Genomic DNA, 20,500 nt, shown 5'->3' with positions numbered 1-20,500 from the left:
GTTTCATGCTTCTAAACTTTCTTTCTCTCTAGTTCTTCACTCACGGTGCACAATGGGTCTAGTCAGCAAACAGGTGACTCAGTTGCCATGGATACTACAACTTCCCCTTCATCTACCGCCCTCCAATGGCTCTCTCCGCCCCAGACTTTTAACAAGAAACACCCTTTCGTTTACACTCAATGCCAGTCCATCCACGCCCGCTCCATTTTCCCATACCAACACACCCCCGCCGCCCAAATCCGTTTGACCGCTCTGCTCAACATTCCTCAGGAGTTATCCGCCGTTATGTCCGCCAGCCATGTGGAAAGGCGACCACCGTTTTCTGACGAAGGACATTCACATATTTTTCCGTATGGATTTAATTCGTTATGGAGTTCCGAAACGAGGGTAGTCGAGCAGTTTCACATGAACCATCCGATCCCGCCTTATTTGTTCGCTTTTGTGGTTGGGAGCTAGGTTCAAGAGAAGTTGGGCCGAGGACTACGATTTATGCTGAGCGGTGGATAGCCTTTTGGATGCTGCAGTGAAGGAGTTTGCCGGGACGGAGGAGATGATCATGCAAGGGGAGAAGTTGTTTGGAAAATATCCTTGGGAGAGATTCGATTTGCTTGTTCTGCCACCGAGTTTCCCTTATGGCGGAATAGAGAATCCGATGATGATGTTTTTAACCCCAACTGTGATTAAAGGAGATGCTAGTGGCGCGCAGGTGGTGGCTCATGAGCTCGCTCATACTTGGACCTGGAGCTTGATCACTAATCGGAACAACGAACACTTCTGGTTGAATGAGGGATTTACAACATATGCAGAAAGGAGAATTGTTGAAGTTGTGTTCAACTTACTAAGCGGTGATGCGGACCAAATGTTTCAATGATGTTTCTGGTGTTTGGTTTGTTTCACATTCTTGTTATAGAATAGGTTTTTTTTTATAGATTTTTTTTGAATATTGATTCACATCAAAAGTTTACATCGATTCAAGTCGAACAGAGGGAAGCATCGACACTTCCGATTCAAGTCGAACGGAGGGAAGCATCGGCACTTCCGATTCAAATCGAACGGAAGGAAGCATCGGCACTTCCGATTCAAATCGAACGGAAGTAAGCATCGACACTTCCGATTCAAGTCGAACGGGAGGAAGCATCGGCACTTCCGATTCAAGTCGAACGGGAGGAAGCATCGACACTTCCGATTCAAGTGTTCATCTTTTCATCAAGAAAGAAAAGTAGAGGGAATGTTAGATTGTTGTCAAAGAGGAGAAAAGGAAGAGTAGGGGGAATGTTAGATGGCTATTTGTTAGACTGTTGTTAATACAACATGTGCATGTAAAGGTGGTTAGCTAAGTCAGTTTGTTAGGTGGTTAGTGGTTAGCTAAACCATTGTTATAAAAGCAGTGTACCAACTAATATGAAGGCAATGCAATTCTTTACTGTGTATATTCTCTGTCATTCACACTTCCTAATAGAAAAAAACAAAGCAAACAATCAAACAAGGGTGAATGTTGCATCAATATCATCGCTCACGTAAAATAAAAAGAACCTGAATCCAGAAAAGTAAGGCATATACCCAGGGATGACAAATGAATATAATTTTGTAGATTTTGTACGCACCGTTCCAATTGGGATGGGAATGTGTATAAGTTTAGTAGATAGTGGGTGGTATGAATGTAAAATGTTATATCTATCGTGAGTAGTAGGTAGGTGATGGGTTCAAGATTTTACCCTCGTCGCATCCACCCTTCTAATTATTTGGATCATTATGAATTTAGGTATAATTTCAGATATTATTATATAAATCTTAAGATTTTATAGGACATGTCTTGTAATTTAACAAAATGTTATGGTATATACATTTTTAGAATTAAAGACCGTTGTTTTTTCTATATATTTTATATATCAAATTCTAATATTTAGAACTAGTTTATGTAATCTATGAGGTAGCTTTCCCACCCGGGTATGAGTGGGTACATGTGAGTACGAGATGGTGGTGGGTATTCAGTTGGATAGTGGATGTGAGGGTGAATTTGAGAATGTACCTACGTAGACGTGTGTGAATTTAAAAATTTTACTTGTCGTGGGTGGTGAGTAAGTGGTGAATACGAAATTATTAAATAGATTTGAGGATGGGACCCTACCCGTTTGTCATACCTACGTATACCCCTCAAAATACTTTTTGTTTTTGTTAATATTATATAATAAGCAGTCTGTTGAAAAAGAAATAAAAAATACGATCTTCATGTCACATAATGTGCCGGATTAATATGCACCACGAATCAATTGTTAGAAAATAAATTTATTTTTTTAATAATAAGTTAAATATATGTCAGTTTAATTAATCGAAATATGAATTTAATTAAGTTCATAAACTCACTTTATTAATTAAAAAATTTATCGATATTACTTGTTGACTTTAAGTTAGTATCTATGCAAGTCCTTTTAATTCCTATTGTACTACACATTAAAAGCGTAAAAAATAAAAGAGAAGATATTTTAGAAAGGTTATCTAATTATGTTTTCTCTCAATTGTATTACACATTAAAAGTGTGAAAAATAAAAGAGAATCTTTAATAAAGGTTCTCTAATTATGTTTTCTCTCTTTTCTTATTTTATGTGAATTAATATATTTTTATTTTTCAACAACGTAATATTAAAGTTAGATTATAGAAAAACGTTTGCTTCTATTTCATTATCATCTTCTTGCGAAATACAATTATGATAGTTGATTTGTTCATGTAAAAGCAATTCTTAAATCACAAGTTGCTTAAAAGATTGTTTATGGTGAATATAATGTTCCTGGAGATGAAACAGCCTTAAATCAAGGTCAAAAGGATACTTTAGAAAAATAATTGAAAGAAGGATCATCATCATCATGGATTTTTTCAGTAATCCATCAATGTTTAGACTTTTTTTTGAAAAAAATGGAGTCTCATTAAAAATCCCTTTCATAATTGACATTAAATCATGTTTTAACGAAAAAATGGAAGGGGGGAAAAGAATGCCCAACTACTATTATTATAAGTTCCAAACAATATAATCCTTAAATAACATGACTTATTATTAATAATTCTATTCAGCAAGTCGCATGGCTTAATATTAATAAATTTGTTCATCAAATGACATGATTTTTTTTAATTATCATCAATATAATTCAATTAATCCATTATTTTTCCAACAATCGACTCTTTTTTTTCAGTGTTTATTTGATCTCCCTTCATAATTGATCAACAATTACATCAGTTTTTTCTTGAAATGTGTTTGTAGTTCACATGACAGTTCCAATCAAACAGATGAAATAAAGACCTAGCTATCGCAAAGGAACTCACAATATTGAAAACTAATTCTCTGTTATTTATCTCAATAATATTACAAAAGTCTTTTATGTACACTAACAAAAACTCCATCTGACTAACTAACCAACTAATTAGTTAGCCTATAAATAAAATTAGTTACAACGCTCCCCCTCAAGTTGGAGGGTGAAAGATATCTTTAACCCCCAACTTAGAAACTAGTTGCTTGTGATGCTGTGAGCCAAGTACTTTGGTTAGCACATCTGCTAACTGTTCTTCAAAGACGATATGTTCAGTTTTGATCAAGCCTTTCTAGATTTTTTCTCTAATGCGGTAGTCAATTTCTATGTGTTTGGTACACTCATGATAAACATTGTTTGTTGTAATATGAAGTGAAGCTTTGTTGTCACAATAGAGGTACATCAGTTGCTGATGTGAGACCCCAAATTCATTCATTAATCCATTCAGCCATACAACCTCAGTTACTACCACAACCATGCTTCTAAACTCAGCTTCTGTTGAGGATCATGCAACTGTAGCTTGCTTCTTTGACTTTCAGGAAATTAAAGAATTTTCAAGCTTGATGCAAAAATTCGATATTGATCTCATTGTCATAGGGTATGATGCTCAATCTTCGTCACAGTATGCAACAAGCTGGCACTTGTTTGAAGCATCCATCAATATCCCTTGACCAAGATATTTCTTAATGTACTTAACCACCCCCCAAGGATGCTGCTATATGTGATTTCTTAGGGTTTTACATAAACTGACTCAAACGATGGACAACAAAAGTTATGTCTGGTCTAATATGTGTCAAATAAATCAAATGGGCAATGAGTCTTATAATAAAACACTTTTATATTCAAGCAACTCATGCAATTCCCCTTGCTGCACACTCTCATCATATTGTACTAAGGTCAGCTTAATGTTATGTTCCAGTGATGTTGTCACTGGTTTTGCACATTCCATGGCAACTTTCTCAATGAAATTCAATGCATACTAACGCTAATTAATTAGTATCCATTCCTTTTATCTCATTATCCCTAACCAAGGAAAAATATCAACTCTCCCAAGTCTTTCATTATAAAATTCTGATGCAAGATTAACTTCAAATCTTCTATCATGCCTTTGTTGCTTCCAGTAATCAGTAGATCATCCACATAAATGAGCAAAACTACAATCTCAGTACCTTGCCTTTAAGTAAACATTAAGTAATAAAATTAACTTTGCTTGTAACAAGAAGAAATCAATGCTTCAGTGAGTTTCAAAATCCACTGCCTTGATGCATGTTTCAATCCATTTGTAATATGTAGACTTTATGCTTCTCTGGCTGTAAAAACAGTCGATAATCCCATGTAAACTTATTTAGATAAGTCCCCTTGTAAAGACATCTAATTGCAGAAGAGGCCAATTAAAAATGGAAGCCAAGGCAAGTAAAAATTTGACAGTGACCATTTTAGCCACAGGTATGAAGGTCTCCACATAATCCACACATTCTTTTTAGCTATATCCATTTTTTACCAATCTGGCCTTGTGCCGTTCCACCTCACCAAAAGCCTTGTACTTAATCCTATATAGCCATTTGTAGCCAATAGGGACTTTTCAAGGGGGTAGAGAAAACACATACCATGTTTGATTTGACTCAAGAGCTTGATTTCTTTATGCACGACTTGTATCCATTTAGGGTGTTTAATGGCATCTTAAAAAGTAGTAGGTTCAACTAAATGAGGAGAGGAAGAGAGAAGATATTGACTAATATAAGGCAAATCAGAATCTGAAACATGATTAGAAATGACATGCTCAGAAAAAGAAGCACGAGAAAGATGGTGGTTGTTTGAAAAAAAAATTTGGAAATTAGAAAAATTTTAGGGTAAATTAAATATAAAATCATTATGTAAGGACATATTTTATGTTTTAGTAGTAGTTTTGGGGTAAAATTATATATTAATCTTTTTATTAATATTGTCACGCCAAAACGTTAACGGAAATAATAGTGGAGTGACTATTTTGTAATAAATTGATAATGTTAGTGACCAATTTTTTACTTTTGAAACTTCGGTGAGGAAAACAAATACTTACTCAAGCAGTAGTGACCATTTGTATAGTTTACCTAAAAATAATGCGTGTGTGCATGAATAAATTATCTATGTGGTTAAAGAGATGGTTGTTATTTTTGGAGATCTTAAGTTTCAGTACCAAAGACTGTATTTGCAAAGGTGTTTGTGTTTTTATTGTGAAATGGTTGATAATCTTTAAAATAAATATTACCTTGTAATTAGGGTTGTAAATGAGACGAGACAGATCGTGAGCTACTAGAGATCGACTCGGTCAAGGCTCGATAAATACTCAGATCAAATGGACTCGACTCGAGCTCGACTCAAATTCTTATCGAGCCAAAACAAGCTACTTGATACTCGACTCGAAAAGCTCGTGAGCAGCTCGAAAATATAATATATTAAGATATTATTTTTTTAAAATAAATTATTAATAATATTAACATTCATGTGTTGTTTTTTTTAAAAATACAATAAGACTTTTATGTATTTCATGTTCGAGTTTGAGTTTGAGGATTTAATCTAGTTAAGTTTAAGATTTTTTTTTCATTTCGAGCCTTTTAGAGCTACTCACGAGCTTCAGTTCATGATTTCGAGATCGAGTCGAGCTTAAAAATTTTAAACTCGCAAGTTTTTGAGTCGAGTCGAGCTCAGCAATACTCGAGTTCGACTCGGCTCGTTTACACCCCTACTTGTAATCATCCTAGATTAATTAAAAAATAATAATACAAATATATATATATGTGTGTGTCTGTGTGTTTTTTTTTTTAATTTTTGTGATTAATTTGGGATAAGTACAATATAATATTTGTTCTAAGAATATTGTTAACCATTTGACATTAAATGCTCGCATGACATTTATGGTTATCGAACCTGAAACTTCAAGGAATAACAACAAATTTTTTACCACTGAGATTTGGTGGCTCATATAACATTGTTTAAATTTAAATAATACATATTTGCATAAAAATTAATAAATATTATTAATATACTAAAATATGTAGAAAAATATAATAATTCAAAAGAAAAAGGTAGAATAACTTTTTTGGCCTTCCAACTATACTAATATAATCATTTTAACCCTTATACTTTTATTATATCTCTTTTGACTTTTGAGCTTTTGTTTTTATCAAATTGATCCAAACGTGAAGAAACAATAATACCATCATGAAAAAATATATATATAACTGTAAAAAGATAATCGATGTTAATATTTTAATAACGACAAAATTGCTTCTTTTTTTTTTGTTTTAAATTTTTTATGACAATGTAAAAATGACAAAATAGCTAACATAGTTTAAAGGAACTAGGCCTGTAAACGAACCGAACGCACACGAACAGAAGTATGTTCACTTAATAAATAAACTCATTTGAGGTGTTGTTTTGTATAGTCCTCCGAATATTAAAAATTACAAAATAGTTACTCGATTATTCATATGTTCCAAACTCATCGTTTTCTGTTAAAAAATAGTAGTCGTTTGAGCTAGACGTTTACATGCTCACTAGGGTATGATAAAAATATGATATCATAGTTGTTTGTGTTGTATTTTGTGGATAAAGTCTTTGTTTATATTATGTCGTCGAGTGAGTGCTTGAAACATTATGTCATTGAGTCAATGTTTGAAAGCAACAACGGTTCTAGTTGACATCATTAAAATATGATTTTATCATATCACAGTCAGTATATTAACGTCAAACTCAGACATCTATCAATTTTTAACATAAAAGGACGAGTTTGGAACATATGAATAGTCAGTTGACTATTTTGTAACTTTTAATAGTCGAGGGACTCAATAAAGTAACATCATTTAGTTTAGGAACCATTTTGTAATTTTTAAAAGTTGAGAGACTAAAAAGTAGTGACCTATAGCCAGGGGACCATTTGTGTACTTTACCCAAAATTTTAAAGGTTAAAATAATTAAGTTGATAAAGTTGAGGACCAAAGAAAAATTGTAGCCACGGCGAAAGGTTTGGAAAAACAAAATTGTTAATTATGGTGGTGTCATTTTGTGGATCAGTGTTTTGAAAACTAGATCGGATCGATCGGTTTAACTTGTTCAACCATAAACCGTTGTCTAGTCCAGTTTAAACTACACCGGTTGAACTGTTACTAGTGAACCGATCGGAATCGCTGAACCATTCAAACCGGACCGGATGAAAATCGAAAAAAAGGGGGAAAACCAGAAATTTTGTTTTTTTTTTTAAAAAAAATAAACCAAACAACGTCGTTTGTTAAACGAGCCAAGTCGAACTCGAGTATTGCTGAGCTCAACTCGACTCAAACTCACAAACTAAAAATTATCAAGTTCAACTCGAACTCGAAATATAATATTGAAACTTGAACTCGAAAAGGCTTGAACTAAAAAAAATTTAGAAACTCGATTAAAGCCTAAAATTCAAGCTTGATTGAAGTGAAAGAATAGTTCACTCTATGCTCACCAAAAGACTCCATGATTTTGAATGCCAAATTACCTCTATTATTTATAGAAGTTAGTTGGGATGCTCTTCTATGTTTCTTAGCAATGTGGGATTGTTTTGTTTTCATATTTTTACTCTTTAGACTTTTGGATGTTCTTCTATGTTTCTTAGCTATGTGAGATTGTTTTTTTTTAAAAATTAAACCAAATAATATCATTTTGTTATGATTTTTTAGCCCCAAATTTATTTTTTAATTATAGTTATATAATTATATTTCTTATTTAATATGTTTTACCTTAAATATTATGTTGTAGTTAATTTGAATCATTTTGTTTCACTTGATTTTATGGTTTTTAACTTATATATGTTATGACTTGCTTTGAATATGACTTGTGATATACAAAATTATTTTTTATTAAATATTTTTGGTATTTTTATTTAATTTTTTAAATAATTATGACGTTGTTCGATTTAACCAGTGAACCGATAACATGATCGATTCGTTAACCGGTCCAGTTCTGAAAATCATGTTGTGGATAACGTATACGATTAAACATAACCAATGAACAGCTCGGACCTAATTAGATGAGACTTCGCTTACTTAAATGTTTCTAAAATTTTTCAAGGTTTAGCAATGAATGCATATTTAGGTGACAAAAGCAATCAATTTAATGCACCTTCGCCTAATTGTTAAGCTGGAAAAGACGGCACGGCACTACCCATCATTAAGAGGGGTGACCTGAAATATTAAATTAACGAAAAACATCTCATTTTAATATTTGTTTTAATATTTTAAGCAATAATTTCAAAAAAAAAAAATCATTTTATAAAAACTATATGGAAAGTCACAATTTATTTTTATACTTATAAAAATATATTTTGAAATTATATTTTTTGATTTTTTAATTTATGAAATTATTTTATAATTAATTTTTAGTTAATTGTAACTATATTTTTAAAATTAAAATTTTATAATTTTCGGGACAATACTTAATTTTTTTTACAAGGTTGGGTGATTACAATGTAATATATCTACATAGTTTTCTTAGTTAATTTGACAATGAATGGAAACACACTTGCAGACGTAATTGTTCATACAACTGTTTAAACTGGAGACATCAATAGAAAACAATATTCTGAGATCACTTAATGTGTTCTACAATATTTAATTTTTAATATGTATAAAATAATTTATATGGTACAGATTCAATAGTTATAATATGCCACTAAAAATAATATATAATTTATTTATATCAAAAAATAAATATTTTAATCCAATTTTAGGCGCAATAATATGCTTATCATAGCAATAAGTTGAATTTTATATATTTTCTTACAAGTATAATATTATATTTATTAAATTGTAACTTTTAACACACACATATATCTATTAAAAATAAAATAATCATTTTAACAATACATTTGAAGTTCAAAATTGAAAAGAAAATACTCCTAGAAGTATATAAAAATCGAATTAAAAATAATTTAAAAAAATAAAAATACTAAATTGTAACTTTTAACATACACATATATCTATTAAAAATAAAAAAATCATTTTAACAATACATTTGAAGTTCAAAATTGAAAAGAAAATACTCCTAGAAGTATATAAAAATCGAATTAAAAATAATTTAAAAAAAATAAAAATACTTAATATAGAAATGTTCATAGGCCTACTTTATTAATATTTTCTGATTTTCTAATCGAAGTCTTAAACAGTTCTAGAGTATACGTTATTGAGAATATATATATATATATATATTTGTACAAATTCATACTTATATGTAAATATTGGCACAAAATTTTATATTAAGAGATATTTTTTACTCTAAACCCGAATCTAATACTATCCAAACATCATCTTTAAAAAAACTCAATCTAACCGAAACTTTTTATTATAAAAAACTCGAATCAAAATCCGTCGAGTTCGGTTCCTATGACAATCCTAATCGTAACTATGACTGCGACTCGACAATGAATGGCTCATGCGTTAATTATTTTTCATTTTTCCAGAGGAAAGGTAACAAAGGAAACGTGTGATTTCAATATAAACCAAAATATGATAGTTACAAACAAATGTACTATTTTGAATTTTATTTTTGAATTGTTTCTTTTTACAATTTGCTAAATTAATAAGTTTCATTTCCATATAATTTTTTGCACTGACTTGACAAGAAAACTCGTCTTCACATAATTATGGGTAAACTACATGTTTAGTATTAAATTATTACTTTTATTCCATTTTAGTACTTAAACTTTATATTTTTTCAAAATTATGCATAACGTTTAGTTTAAGTTTCATTTTGGTACCCCACCGTTAAAAATCTAACAGCAATGTTGTACATAGCATTTTTACGGGTAAATTACACCATTCATCACCCAATTATCTTCTCCCTTTTATTTTGGTCATTAAAGTTTATTTTTTTTAATTTAATCATTGAACTTTCAGGTTACTCTTATTTTAATCATTCTAACGGATTTTATTTATATATGAAGGATTTATGATTTAGGGTTTGTGGTATGATTTTTGGGTTTGGGTATAATTGTTAATTTATTTTTTATTTTAATTATAAATTAATAAAATAATAAAAATTTCACGTCACAGAAAATATTAGAAAGTTGAGTAATAAAATTTTAAACATTTGTGACCAAAAGAGGATTGAGAAGATAGTTAAGTGATGAATGATATAATTTACCCATTAAAAAGCCACACTTAATAGTTCTTTTAAGTTTTTAGCGACATGATACCAAAATGAAACTTAAACTAAACATTAAATTTAGTTAAAGAAAATAAAGTTTAGTTACCAAAACGGAACAATAGTAATAGTTTAAGTACTAATGTGTAGTTTACTCTATAATTATTCAATGCTTATCACGTGGAGGTGCTCAAATTCATCTATAAATATAGACATTATGCATTACTATAGTTCTTACAACAAATATCTTTCCCACACACAAACAAAAAGCAACCTAGGTTCTCTCCAAAAAAACAATGGCATTTACAAAAATACTTTTCAATAACATATTACATCGTTTCATCTGTAAAGATTTTCACGAAGTTGTTTCCTCCATGACGATAATTGATGCTTTTCTCTTTCTCGTAAATATATTATAATTCATCCCTTGTTATTTCTCTGATATACTTTGTTTAAATTATGATCTACACATATTTAGTTTTTATACATTTTTTGTTAATCAGATTGTGCATTCAGTGGATAAACTGAGAATATGGCCAAAGTTACCAGTTTTCTTAGGGTTATTATATTTGTCTGTTCGTCGACATCTTCACCAGCAGTACAATCTGATCAATGTCGGAAAATCACCGTGCGGAGTTCGATTTAATCCAGAGGATTATCCCTACAGAACAAGTGATGGAAGTTACCATGATCCCTTCAATGAGGGAGCTGGCAGCCAAGGAAGTTTCTTTGGCAGGAACATTATGCCTGTGGATCAAACAGATAAGGTATACACATCAACTTTAGGCTCACAACTGATAAAAATGGAACTATTTCAACTCATTTAATTAAAATAGTAATAAAGACTAAATATGTTATTTATACAAATTCATTTAACTATCGTGTGAGTAATTTCGTTAAAATTAACTATCAATGACTTGGTACGTGAATTACACGGTGTGAAAATTAAAACAATATTATGTTATAGTTGATGAAGCCAGATCCAATGGTTGTGGCTACAAAACTATTGGCACGAACACAATACAAAGATACGGACAAGCAATTCAACATGATTGCAGCTTCTTGGATCCAGTTTATGATCCACGATTGGATCGATCACATGGAGAACACCAACCAGCAGGTTCAACCATAATTATATATACTGCTAATTGGATTTGAACGTGAATATATATATAATTAATTAACATTGTTTTTTGGACAAAGTTGCAGGTTGAGTTGATTGCACCTAAAGAAGTAGCAAACAAATGTCCTCTCAGTTCCTTTAAGTTTTATCCGACAAAGGAGTTTCCGACTGGTTTCTACGATATCCAAACCGGCACCAAGAACATCCGTACACCTTGGTGGTAAGACAATTTTCGATATCCTTGGTGGTAAGACAATTTTCGATATCCTTGGCGGTAATAATTATTATGCATGCATGATTTTCATAATGAAAGGGTGATTTTTGTAGGGATGGAAGTGCAATATATGGAAGCAACAAGGAAAGATTACAAAAGGTGAGAACATTCACAGATGGGAAGTTAAAGATTTCAGAAGATGGCTTACTCCAACACGATGAAGATAGGATCCCCATATCCGGAGATATTCGAAATAGCTGGGATGGCGTCTCTGTATTGCAGGCTCTATTCATTAAAGAACACAATGCTGTTTGTGATGCTATTAAGGTATTCTTTTTAAATGTTCCATCTTTACGTATTGATCATTTTACTAAACATTGTTCTTTGAAATATAAATTTAGAAGGAACTGCCAGATTTGAATGATGAAGAGTTGTACAGACATGCGAGGCTTGTAACTTCTGCTGTGATTGCAAAGATTCATACCATTGATTGGACAGTGGAGCTTCTCAAAACTGATATGTTGCTTGCTGGAATGCGAGCTAACTGGTAAATCCTCTTTTCATTTTTGCGACCTCTATTGTTGGGATTTGACCTCTGTATATAACTTTAACACTGCTAAATTTGTCACAGGTATGGGTTATTGGGAAAGAAATTCAAGAACACATTTGGGCATGTCGGGCATGCCTTATTGGGAGGCTTAGTTGGTCTAAGAAAGCCTGTTAATCATGGTGTTCCTTACTCTTTGACTGAGGAATTTACCAGCGTCTATCGGATGCACCAGCTTTTACCAGACTCCCTTCACCTAAGGAACACCGATGTCGCTCCAGGACCAAACAAATCTCCACCATTGCTCAAGGAGTAAGCTTTACAAGACATTGTTGTCTTCGAGAAAACAATGGCTCCATACTAAATATTTCTTCTTTAACATTGGCTACAAATGCAGTGTTACTATGCCTGATCTAATTGGTCAAAAAGGAGAAAAAACTTTATCACAAATTGGATTCACCAGACAATTTGTTTCAATGGGCCACCAAGCTTGTGGTGGATTGGAGCTTTGGAACTATCCTGCATGGCTTCGAGGCCTCATACCACACGACGTTGATGGCAAAGAGAGGCATGACCATGTGGATTTGGCAGCTCTTGAAAGTAAAAAACCTGTCTTGAACTGCAATCTCTGATCCATGAATTAATTAAACAAAGTAACAAGTACGCGAATATTTATTCCAAATTTGATATCAATGATGTAGTTTACAGGGACAGGGAGAGGAAAGTTGCAAGGTACAATCAATTCCGTAGGGCTTTGCTATTGATACCAATCTCTAAATGGGAAGATTTGACTGAAGACAAGGAAGTCATTGAAGTTCTCAAGGAAGTTTATGGTGATGATGTTGAACAACTGGACTTAATGGTGGGTCTCATGGCAGAGAAGAAGATCAAAGGTTTTTCCATAAGTGAGACAGCTTTCATCATCTTCCTACTGATGGCATCTAGGTATGTAAATTGTACTTATATCCCAATATTTTCTGGGAAAAGTTGAATATGATGAATAGGATGATATAAATATTGCAGGAGGCTGGAAGCAGATAGGTTCTTCACAAGCGATTTCAATGAGAAAACATACACAAAGAAGGGATTTGAATGGGTGAATACAACTGAAAGCTTGAAAGATGTGTTGAATCGTCATTACCCAGAAATTCCAAAGAAATGGATCAATTCAACCAGTGCTTTCTCTGTTTGGGACTCTCCTCCAAATGCTCCCAATCATATCCCTCTATATCTTCGCCTTCCGTCCTCAAATTAACTTGTCAACAACACATAAATTTAATTAAAAATCGCAACCCGACTGTTGTTTTACAGTCATGAATAATTGTATGCTTTTCTTACGTACGTATTGATGAAGTTTATTTGTTCTACTAAACATTGGCTATATTTCATCGTTTCTTAAAATTTGATTGTATTAATATTAGGTTATAAAGATTATTGATGAAAGGCTCACATTCATTCAGTTTAATTCTTCCCGTAATAAACACCATATATTAGATTGTAACGACCGTTAAATTCGACCGTTAAGTAACACGTGTCAGGCTTATAAATTTAATTTTAATTTTTTTATTTTTAAATAAAAAATTAAAGTTAAAGTAAAAACCCAATTTTTTTTATTAAATTTCAAAATAACCCCAAAACTCCAAATCCAAACCCCTTTACCCACGTCGACCATCGATGATGTTGCCCTAGTCGTCGCTCTTTTCCATTGGACACTTCATTTAACCGGAGTTCAATGCACGAAGGGAGGAATCGTCACTTGAATCAATGGAATTGTCACATGTCATCGAAATTATTTAATGGTTACAATCGTCAATTTTCCACTGCAATCATCGTGTAAAGTTTGGGGTTTGGCCGGTGGGGATTCAAGTAGTTGCACACCATTAGGGTTTCGATCGATTGACGACATTGATGGTGACCAATGATGATAAGGGGTTGAAATTAAGGTTTCTGGGATTTTTTTTATAATTTAAGAAAATATTGGGTTTCTTAAAATAATAATTTTAAGTGCTTTTAAATAAAGTTTTATAAGCCTAACACACATCACTTAATAGTAGAATTTAACGTTAGAGACCTAAAAGTGTAACGTTTGAAACTTTGGACATCTATTTTTAACGAAAAGTTCTTTAGATACTTGAAGTTAACTTTGATATAGTCTGAACACCTATTTTTATATTAATCCTTGATTTTATTCTAATAATTGTAAATACACCATATATATATTTATATTTGTATAAAATATAATTGACTCCTTCAAAATTTAATATAGCTAATTTTGGATTTTTTGTCCAAGTTGGCTCTTCATTGATGGAGATTGGTGGGGGTCGTTTCTTGCACTTCCGTGTCCATATGGATATCCACAAGCCTCTCATTCGTTTGATTACCATTCGTTATCGAATGGTTCTTTGATATGTTATTATTATTAATTAATTATATTAAAGTAGCTAATTGTAATGATATACGGCACAAGAGTCCATCTCCACTAAATTATCCAAATTAGCCTTCCGCCTGTAGCACGTTCATTTCTTAAAACATTATCTTTCATTAAAGAGATCTTGAACTGAAAATAAAAATTTCAATTGTGATTCACGTGGATGGTGGTGGGCGGTCCAAAGTAGCTAACTTGTAAATATGTTAAGGAAAAGACCAAGACAAATATTGTTATAAATATGTTAAAATACAATTGTAAAATAAGTAAATCAAGCAACCTACTAAAAAACATAAATGACAAGTGACCGGGTAAAGCCACCGCCACTGCCTGGGACACGAAAACTACTTGCAACTCCTATATACAAAATAGTAACCGCAACAGAAAATTTTGTTTTAACTTCTACCAAATTTTTTATTTATTAAATAAACATAAATTACAAATTAGCAAATTTTAATAGTATTAAATATATAATATTATTTGAAAATCAAAATTTAATTTTATGATTCAAGAAATAAAAAATTAAAATACCATTTATTTAATAGAATAATTAATGGAAATAAAACCATTAATCCAAATATTTGACCATCGGTTAATACTAAAAGAAAAATTGATTCATCTAAATATTAAGTTTTGAGTATTACAATTCATGCGCGCATTATTTTGATAAAGTCTTACATGGCATATTTTTATTCTATTCATTTTCATCCCTACATGCTTCCTTTAATTCTATTTTAACTCTAATATTTATTTTTCTGGCAATTTAATCTAAAATAATTGATTATCGGTGATAATTTCCTTAAAATCATCGTATCAAAAATAGATAAATATAATTTAGGTTATACAAAATACGAAGCTCCAATATTACAAACCAAATAATAATAAATAGTATGACAAAAATAGAGTTATAGATTAAAATACAATGTAAGGTCAATAATGTACTCTAAAAGATAAGCAACTGGGACTCTCACTCGGTGACAGTGCTCCTCAAATTCACACGTAAGAATTTGTAAACAAAAACATAATGCAAAGCTAACGCGCTCAGTGCCGCACAATAATAACTCTACTATAATAAATGCATTTCATAACATAAGCATAACATCAAGTATAGTTGAAGAAGCAAGATCATCCACCCTGTCGAAACGATTTTTAAAAGTATTGTTTCGAATAATTTAATGATCGGTTAACAAAAAAACATGATTCGAGGAGTCGTCACTAACTTTTGATTAGGGTGTGATTGGACACTCAAAAAGTATTTTTTCATTTTAATAAAAAATATTAATTTTAATTAAAAAAACAAATGTACGGTCTGCATTGCCAAAAAGTTGAGTTCGAGAGTCGGTTACGTGTGGGGAATGATTAGCACCCCCATAGAGCCCTAAATCAGTAACTAGTCGATTAATTAGTTGTCTTTGCAATGAAACTTAAGAATTCGAGTCTAATTTAATTTAAGATCCCATAATCATAATATTATGTGAATTTTAGGATGAAACACAATAATATTTAGTTATTTCCAATCGAGAAGAATCGACATCTCATGCCTTAAAGCAGTCGATTCTTACTCCAATCGAAATAAGAAAATATTATAATTACATCCTAAAGTTCATTATTAATTTAAAATAACAACACAAAATAATTTTAAGAAAGAAATCGATAATATCTAATTATTTCCAATCGAGAATGAATGAACTCTCATGCTTTAAAGCATTCATTTATTACTTCGATCGAAATGAAGAGAAATCACTATTTCGTCTTAAAATTCAATATTGATTCGAGAGAAAACAGTAATATCTAATTATTTCCAATCGAGAATAAATGACCTCTCATGCCTTAAAAGAAGTCATTTATTACTCCAATCGAAATGAAGAGATATCACTATTTCATCTTAAAATTCAATATTAATTCGAGAGAAAACCATAATATCTAACTATTTCCAATCGAGAATAAATGACCTCTCATGCCTTTAAGCAGTCATTTATTACTCCAACCGAAATGAAAAGGTTTTCAATATTAATTTGAGTGTTATTTATTTTGAAATCCCATTGAAAAATACATGTAAAAATAGAACAAATTAAAAGCATACATCAAGCAAGTACAATTAATTATTTATTTTACCAACATTTACTGAGAATAAGTATGTTCAATTATTTAAATACATTGAGACGATACCGTAGATTCGATATAACAATCTTTCTCGGTGAACTTAATTAAAAGAACATGACCTTTTTCTCAATCCCCAAATTTTAAAATGGTTCAATTTAATTCATGTTACTTAATGGGATCGACTTTAATTTTAAAACTATCGAAAGTAACTTTCTTACACGTTAAGCGTAATACCCCAATCATCGGGGCAGTGACTAAAGTGTAAGAATTCAAAATTTAGTAGTTTGATTTTGATAAATTGAAATGTTCAAGGATTGATTTGGAATTTTTATTTAGGATCTATTATCAAAGTTTGAAGGATGGAAGGGCAAAATGGTCTTTTTGCATAAAATGAATTTAAAATTCATTTTAAGGTTATTATAACATGTGAGGTAAAAGAAAGAAAAAGAAAAGAAAAGCCTAGAAGCTTTCTTCATCTTCTCTTCTTCATTTCCACCTTGAACTCCATTACTAAGGCGAGTATTCTTGAAGTTGGTTGTTTCTTGCATTTCTGAATTCATTTTGAGTTTTTGGGTGGTATAGAAGCTTAAGAAAGCTTAAAGATAATTAGAAGCTATGAGATTGATGAGTTAATAGTGATTTGGTAAAATGGGTTTTTAAGGGAGTTGATGAAAATTGATTAGTATTTGGATTTTAAAGATATATTTGAATTGTCAAAGGTTTGAATAAGGTGTTTGAGGTTATATAAAGGATTGGGAACATGTTTGAAGAATGAGTGTGATTTTTAGTTTTAAGTGTTATAGTGAAAATTTAGGATGTTAAAGATAATTTAATTGATGTAAGTTGGTTGTGATAAGTGTTATTGAGTTTAAGGGTATGAATAGAGTTAGAAGTATGAGATTTAGGTGAATTTTAGGTCAAATTTGAAATGAAATAAGTGAATTTTGGACAAGGGTATCGGTATTGGAAGAACAATATCGATACTGTAATTAAAGAGGAAATTCCATAATGCAATTTGGGTATCGATATTGAGGTAGATATCGGTACCATAGAAGGGAAGTATTGGTACTAGGTGTAGAGTACCGATAATGTTCAACATGAAATTTTGAATTAGGTGTTTTATTTAGTTTATGTAAATGTTTATTGGTTAACAATTAATTGAGCTCTGATATTCATCTTGGTCATGTTAATGTGTAGATTTCGATAGAAAACTGTCAACACCATTTTTCTCCCAGGCGGGGAAAGACCGATGCCGACTTGGGGGTTTCTCTTTTGAATTTATTTTCTTGAAATGTGAGGAGTCGCCACCAATCATTTAAGGTGCGATTGGGACACCATGAAAATCGGGTGATTTTAGTAAAACATTTTATTTTTATCAAAATATTGAGTTTTAAGGTCTGCGAAAATCCATAAATTAGGTTCGAGAGTCAGTTAAGCGCGGGGAAGGATTAGCACTCCCATAAGCGCCCAAAAATTGGTATATAGTTGATTACCTTATATTTAAAATAATTTTTTTAGTTTGATCTTTATTTAATTTGAAAATCATTACGAATGCAAAGTTAAAAAGGGTATTCGTCTATTAAAGCCGATAACATTCGCCCCTAGCATAAACACGGGAGATAAACTATTGTACACGATAACTGAATATTGCCTCAATTTTAAAAATCATGATGCAGTCTTTGAAAAAGATGTCAACCTATTTCATGAATCACCAGTAGTCACCCTTGAGCATACTTGCGGGAGATGTACCATTAATTCCCTAATAGGTGAATATTGCCTTAGGTTTAAAAATAAAATGTAATCAAACAAATTTTTTATCAATCCTAATTAAGCTAAGGTAAATTAAAGGCTTTCTCCATCCTAAAGTGTCGAATTATGAAAGTTAAAGAACCTAAAGGCACAAACCTAGAAGTGTAGGTTCTAATATTAACCCTATTTGATTATAAACCAATTATTGAATCGAATAACTGATATGGTCCACTGAGCATTTAGGCGAGGGCCAGCTCGTATTATTCCCTAAATTTAAAGACTAATTTGAAATCTAACCTAAAATGGAGTCTTTATTTAACCTATTTAATTATGTCAATCTTAAAGGTCCAATTTAAGTTTGGGGACTAAAGGTCAAAGGGCTAAAACACCGAGTCCTAAAAGACTAAAAGTTTAAGGACCTATATTGAAATTTTTTAAAGTTGAGGACTAAATAATAACCCAAAAAACTAATTATTATCTAAATTATTAAACCTAAAGTATTTTTAGAAAATATTAATTATTGATAAATTTTAGAAAGTCGAGAAATCGATTCGAGTAATCGGGCATCTTATGCAAAAACTCGACTCGAATTGCTCCCTAATTAAACTAGAGTGTCATATCCAGATCGGGTACAGGTCAAGGGTGTGACATTTTTTGGTATCAGAGCTATGATTTAACCAATTTTAGGCTCAAAACTAAGTAAATTGTGTTTTAAAAGGTGTACATGCCAACGAAATATAATTTTTTTTTGATCTGATAGTGTAATGAGTATGTTATCTTTGCTAATATAGTTAAGTGATTATATTTTAATAGATGTTAGACTACGAGGGCTCCCAAAGTGAAACGGGAGATGGAGTTAATGAGGGTAGTGGCAATTCACTTGCCCGAGCTAGGCAAGGTGAAGAACAAGCGCCTCAGGGAGTGCTTGTGTAAGACCAGAGAGTATTTTTCTGGACATTGGACGTGATTCTGACGCGTTTCCAACCGTCTACTCCCCTGGCTCCTAGGATGAATGTTGCTAAAGAGCTAAAAAGTTTAGGATCACCCGAGTTTAAAGGAGAAGCTGAGGAAGGTCCCGTTTCTACGGATCTTTGGCTAAATGACGTGAAAAGTATGCTTGATGGTCTCTATTGTTCTGAAATGAAGAAGTTGGATGGAGTAGTCTCACTGCTACGAGGTCAAGCATGTGCATGGTGGACTAATGTGACGATGAGAGTGCCTATTGATCAAGTAGCGTGGCCATTCTTTCTAGAAGAGTTTAAGAACAAATATATCGATGATCAGTTCATTAGACAAATGAAGCAGGAGTTCATGAATTTGAAGCAAGGGAATCTCACTGTGTATGAGTATGAGTGCGAGTTTAATAATTGATTAAATTTGCAGTTGAATTGGTCCCGACTGAGAAAGATTCATGTGATTGGTTCGTGGAGGTTTTGAGCCCTAGATTGAAGGAGCTGCTAATAGCGTTGAGTCTTTCTTTGTTTCAAGAGGTAGTGAATCTAGCTAAATCCTTGGAATGAGTGCAAAATGAAAGATTTGGGGACCAAAAGACCTAGTTGACCAAGAGAGCGGGTGCCTCATCGAGTGCAACATAATCGAAGAGAAGTCGAGGTTTGGGTTTTTGCCTCAAACTAGATATGAGTTAGCTACATCCTCAGGAAGAGGATCAAATCCTGTGAGAGCTAGGAAAACTCAATCAACAAAATTAGGAGCTGGAAGGCCGAGTCAATGTCAGCATTGTGGCAAAAATCATAGCAGTGTATGTCGAGTAGTCTCCGGAGCATGTTTTAGATGTAGAGACACTGGAAATTTTATCCGGGATTATCCATTAATGACCGGAGAGCCTATACAATCAAAAAGATCCGATACAATATCTCTGAGAGGTAGAGG

General features: G+C 32.0%; 1 protein-coding gene and 1 pseudogene across 1 annotated transcript; both read left to right on the top strand.

Moving 5' to 3' along the window:
- The first annotated feature begins 17 nt into the window (after positions 1 to 17).
- LOC120138562 lies at positions 18 to 19,543 on the top strand (annotated as a pseudogene).
- On the top strand, positions 10,703 to 13,727 carry LOC120138537 (alpha-dioxygenase 1-like). The gene is made up of 10 exons (XM_039153999.1): positions 10,703 to 10,853; positions 10,953 to 11,216; positions 11,417 to 11,569; positions 11,659 to 11,792; positions 11,900 to 12,113; positions 12,188 to 12,333; positions 12,418 to 12,645; positions 12,731 to 12,933; positions 13,035 to 13,278; positions 13,357 to 13,727. Exons 1-10 carry the CDS (start codon positions 10,746 to 10,748, stop codon positions 13,586 to 13,588), a joined length of 1,926 nt encoding a protein of 641 aa, XP_039009930.1. The 5' UTR covers positions 10,703 to 10,745; the 3' UTR covers positions 13,589 to 13,727.
- Positions 19,544 to 20,500: the final 957 nt, after the last annotated feature.

This window comes from Hibiscus syriacus, unplaced genomic scaffold (genome assembly GCF_006381635.1).
Source record: "Hibiscus syriacus cultivar Baekdansim isolate YM2019G1 unplaced genomic scaffold, ASM638163v2 tig00110694_pilon, whole genome shotgun sequence".
In the NCBI taxonomy this organism is placed as follows: Eukaryota; Viridiplantae; Streptophyta; class Magnoliopsida; order Malvales; family Malvaceae; genus Hibiscus; species Hibiscus syriacus.
The sequence above is the reverse complement of the archived record's forward strand: the minus strand, read 5'-3'. Positions and strand labels throughout refer to the sequence as shown.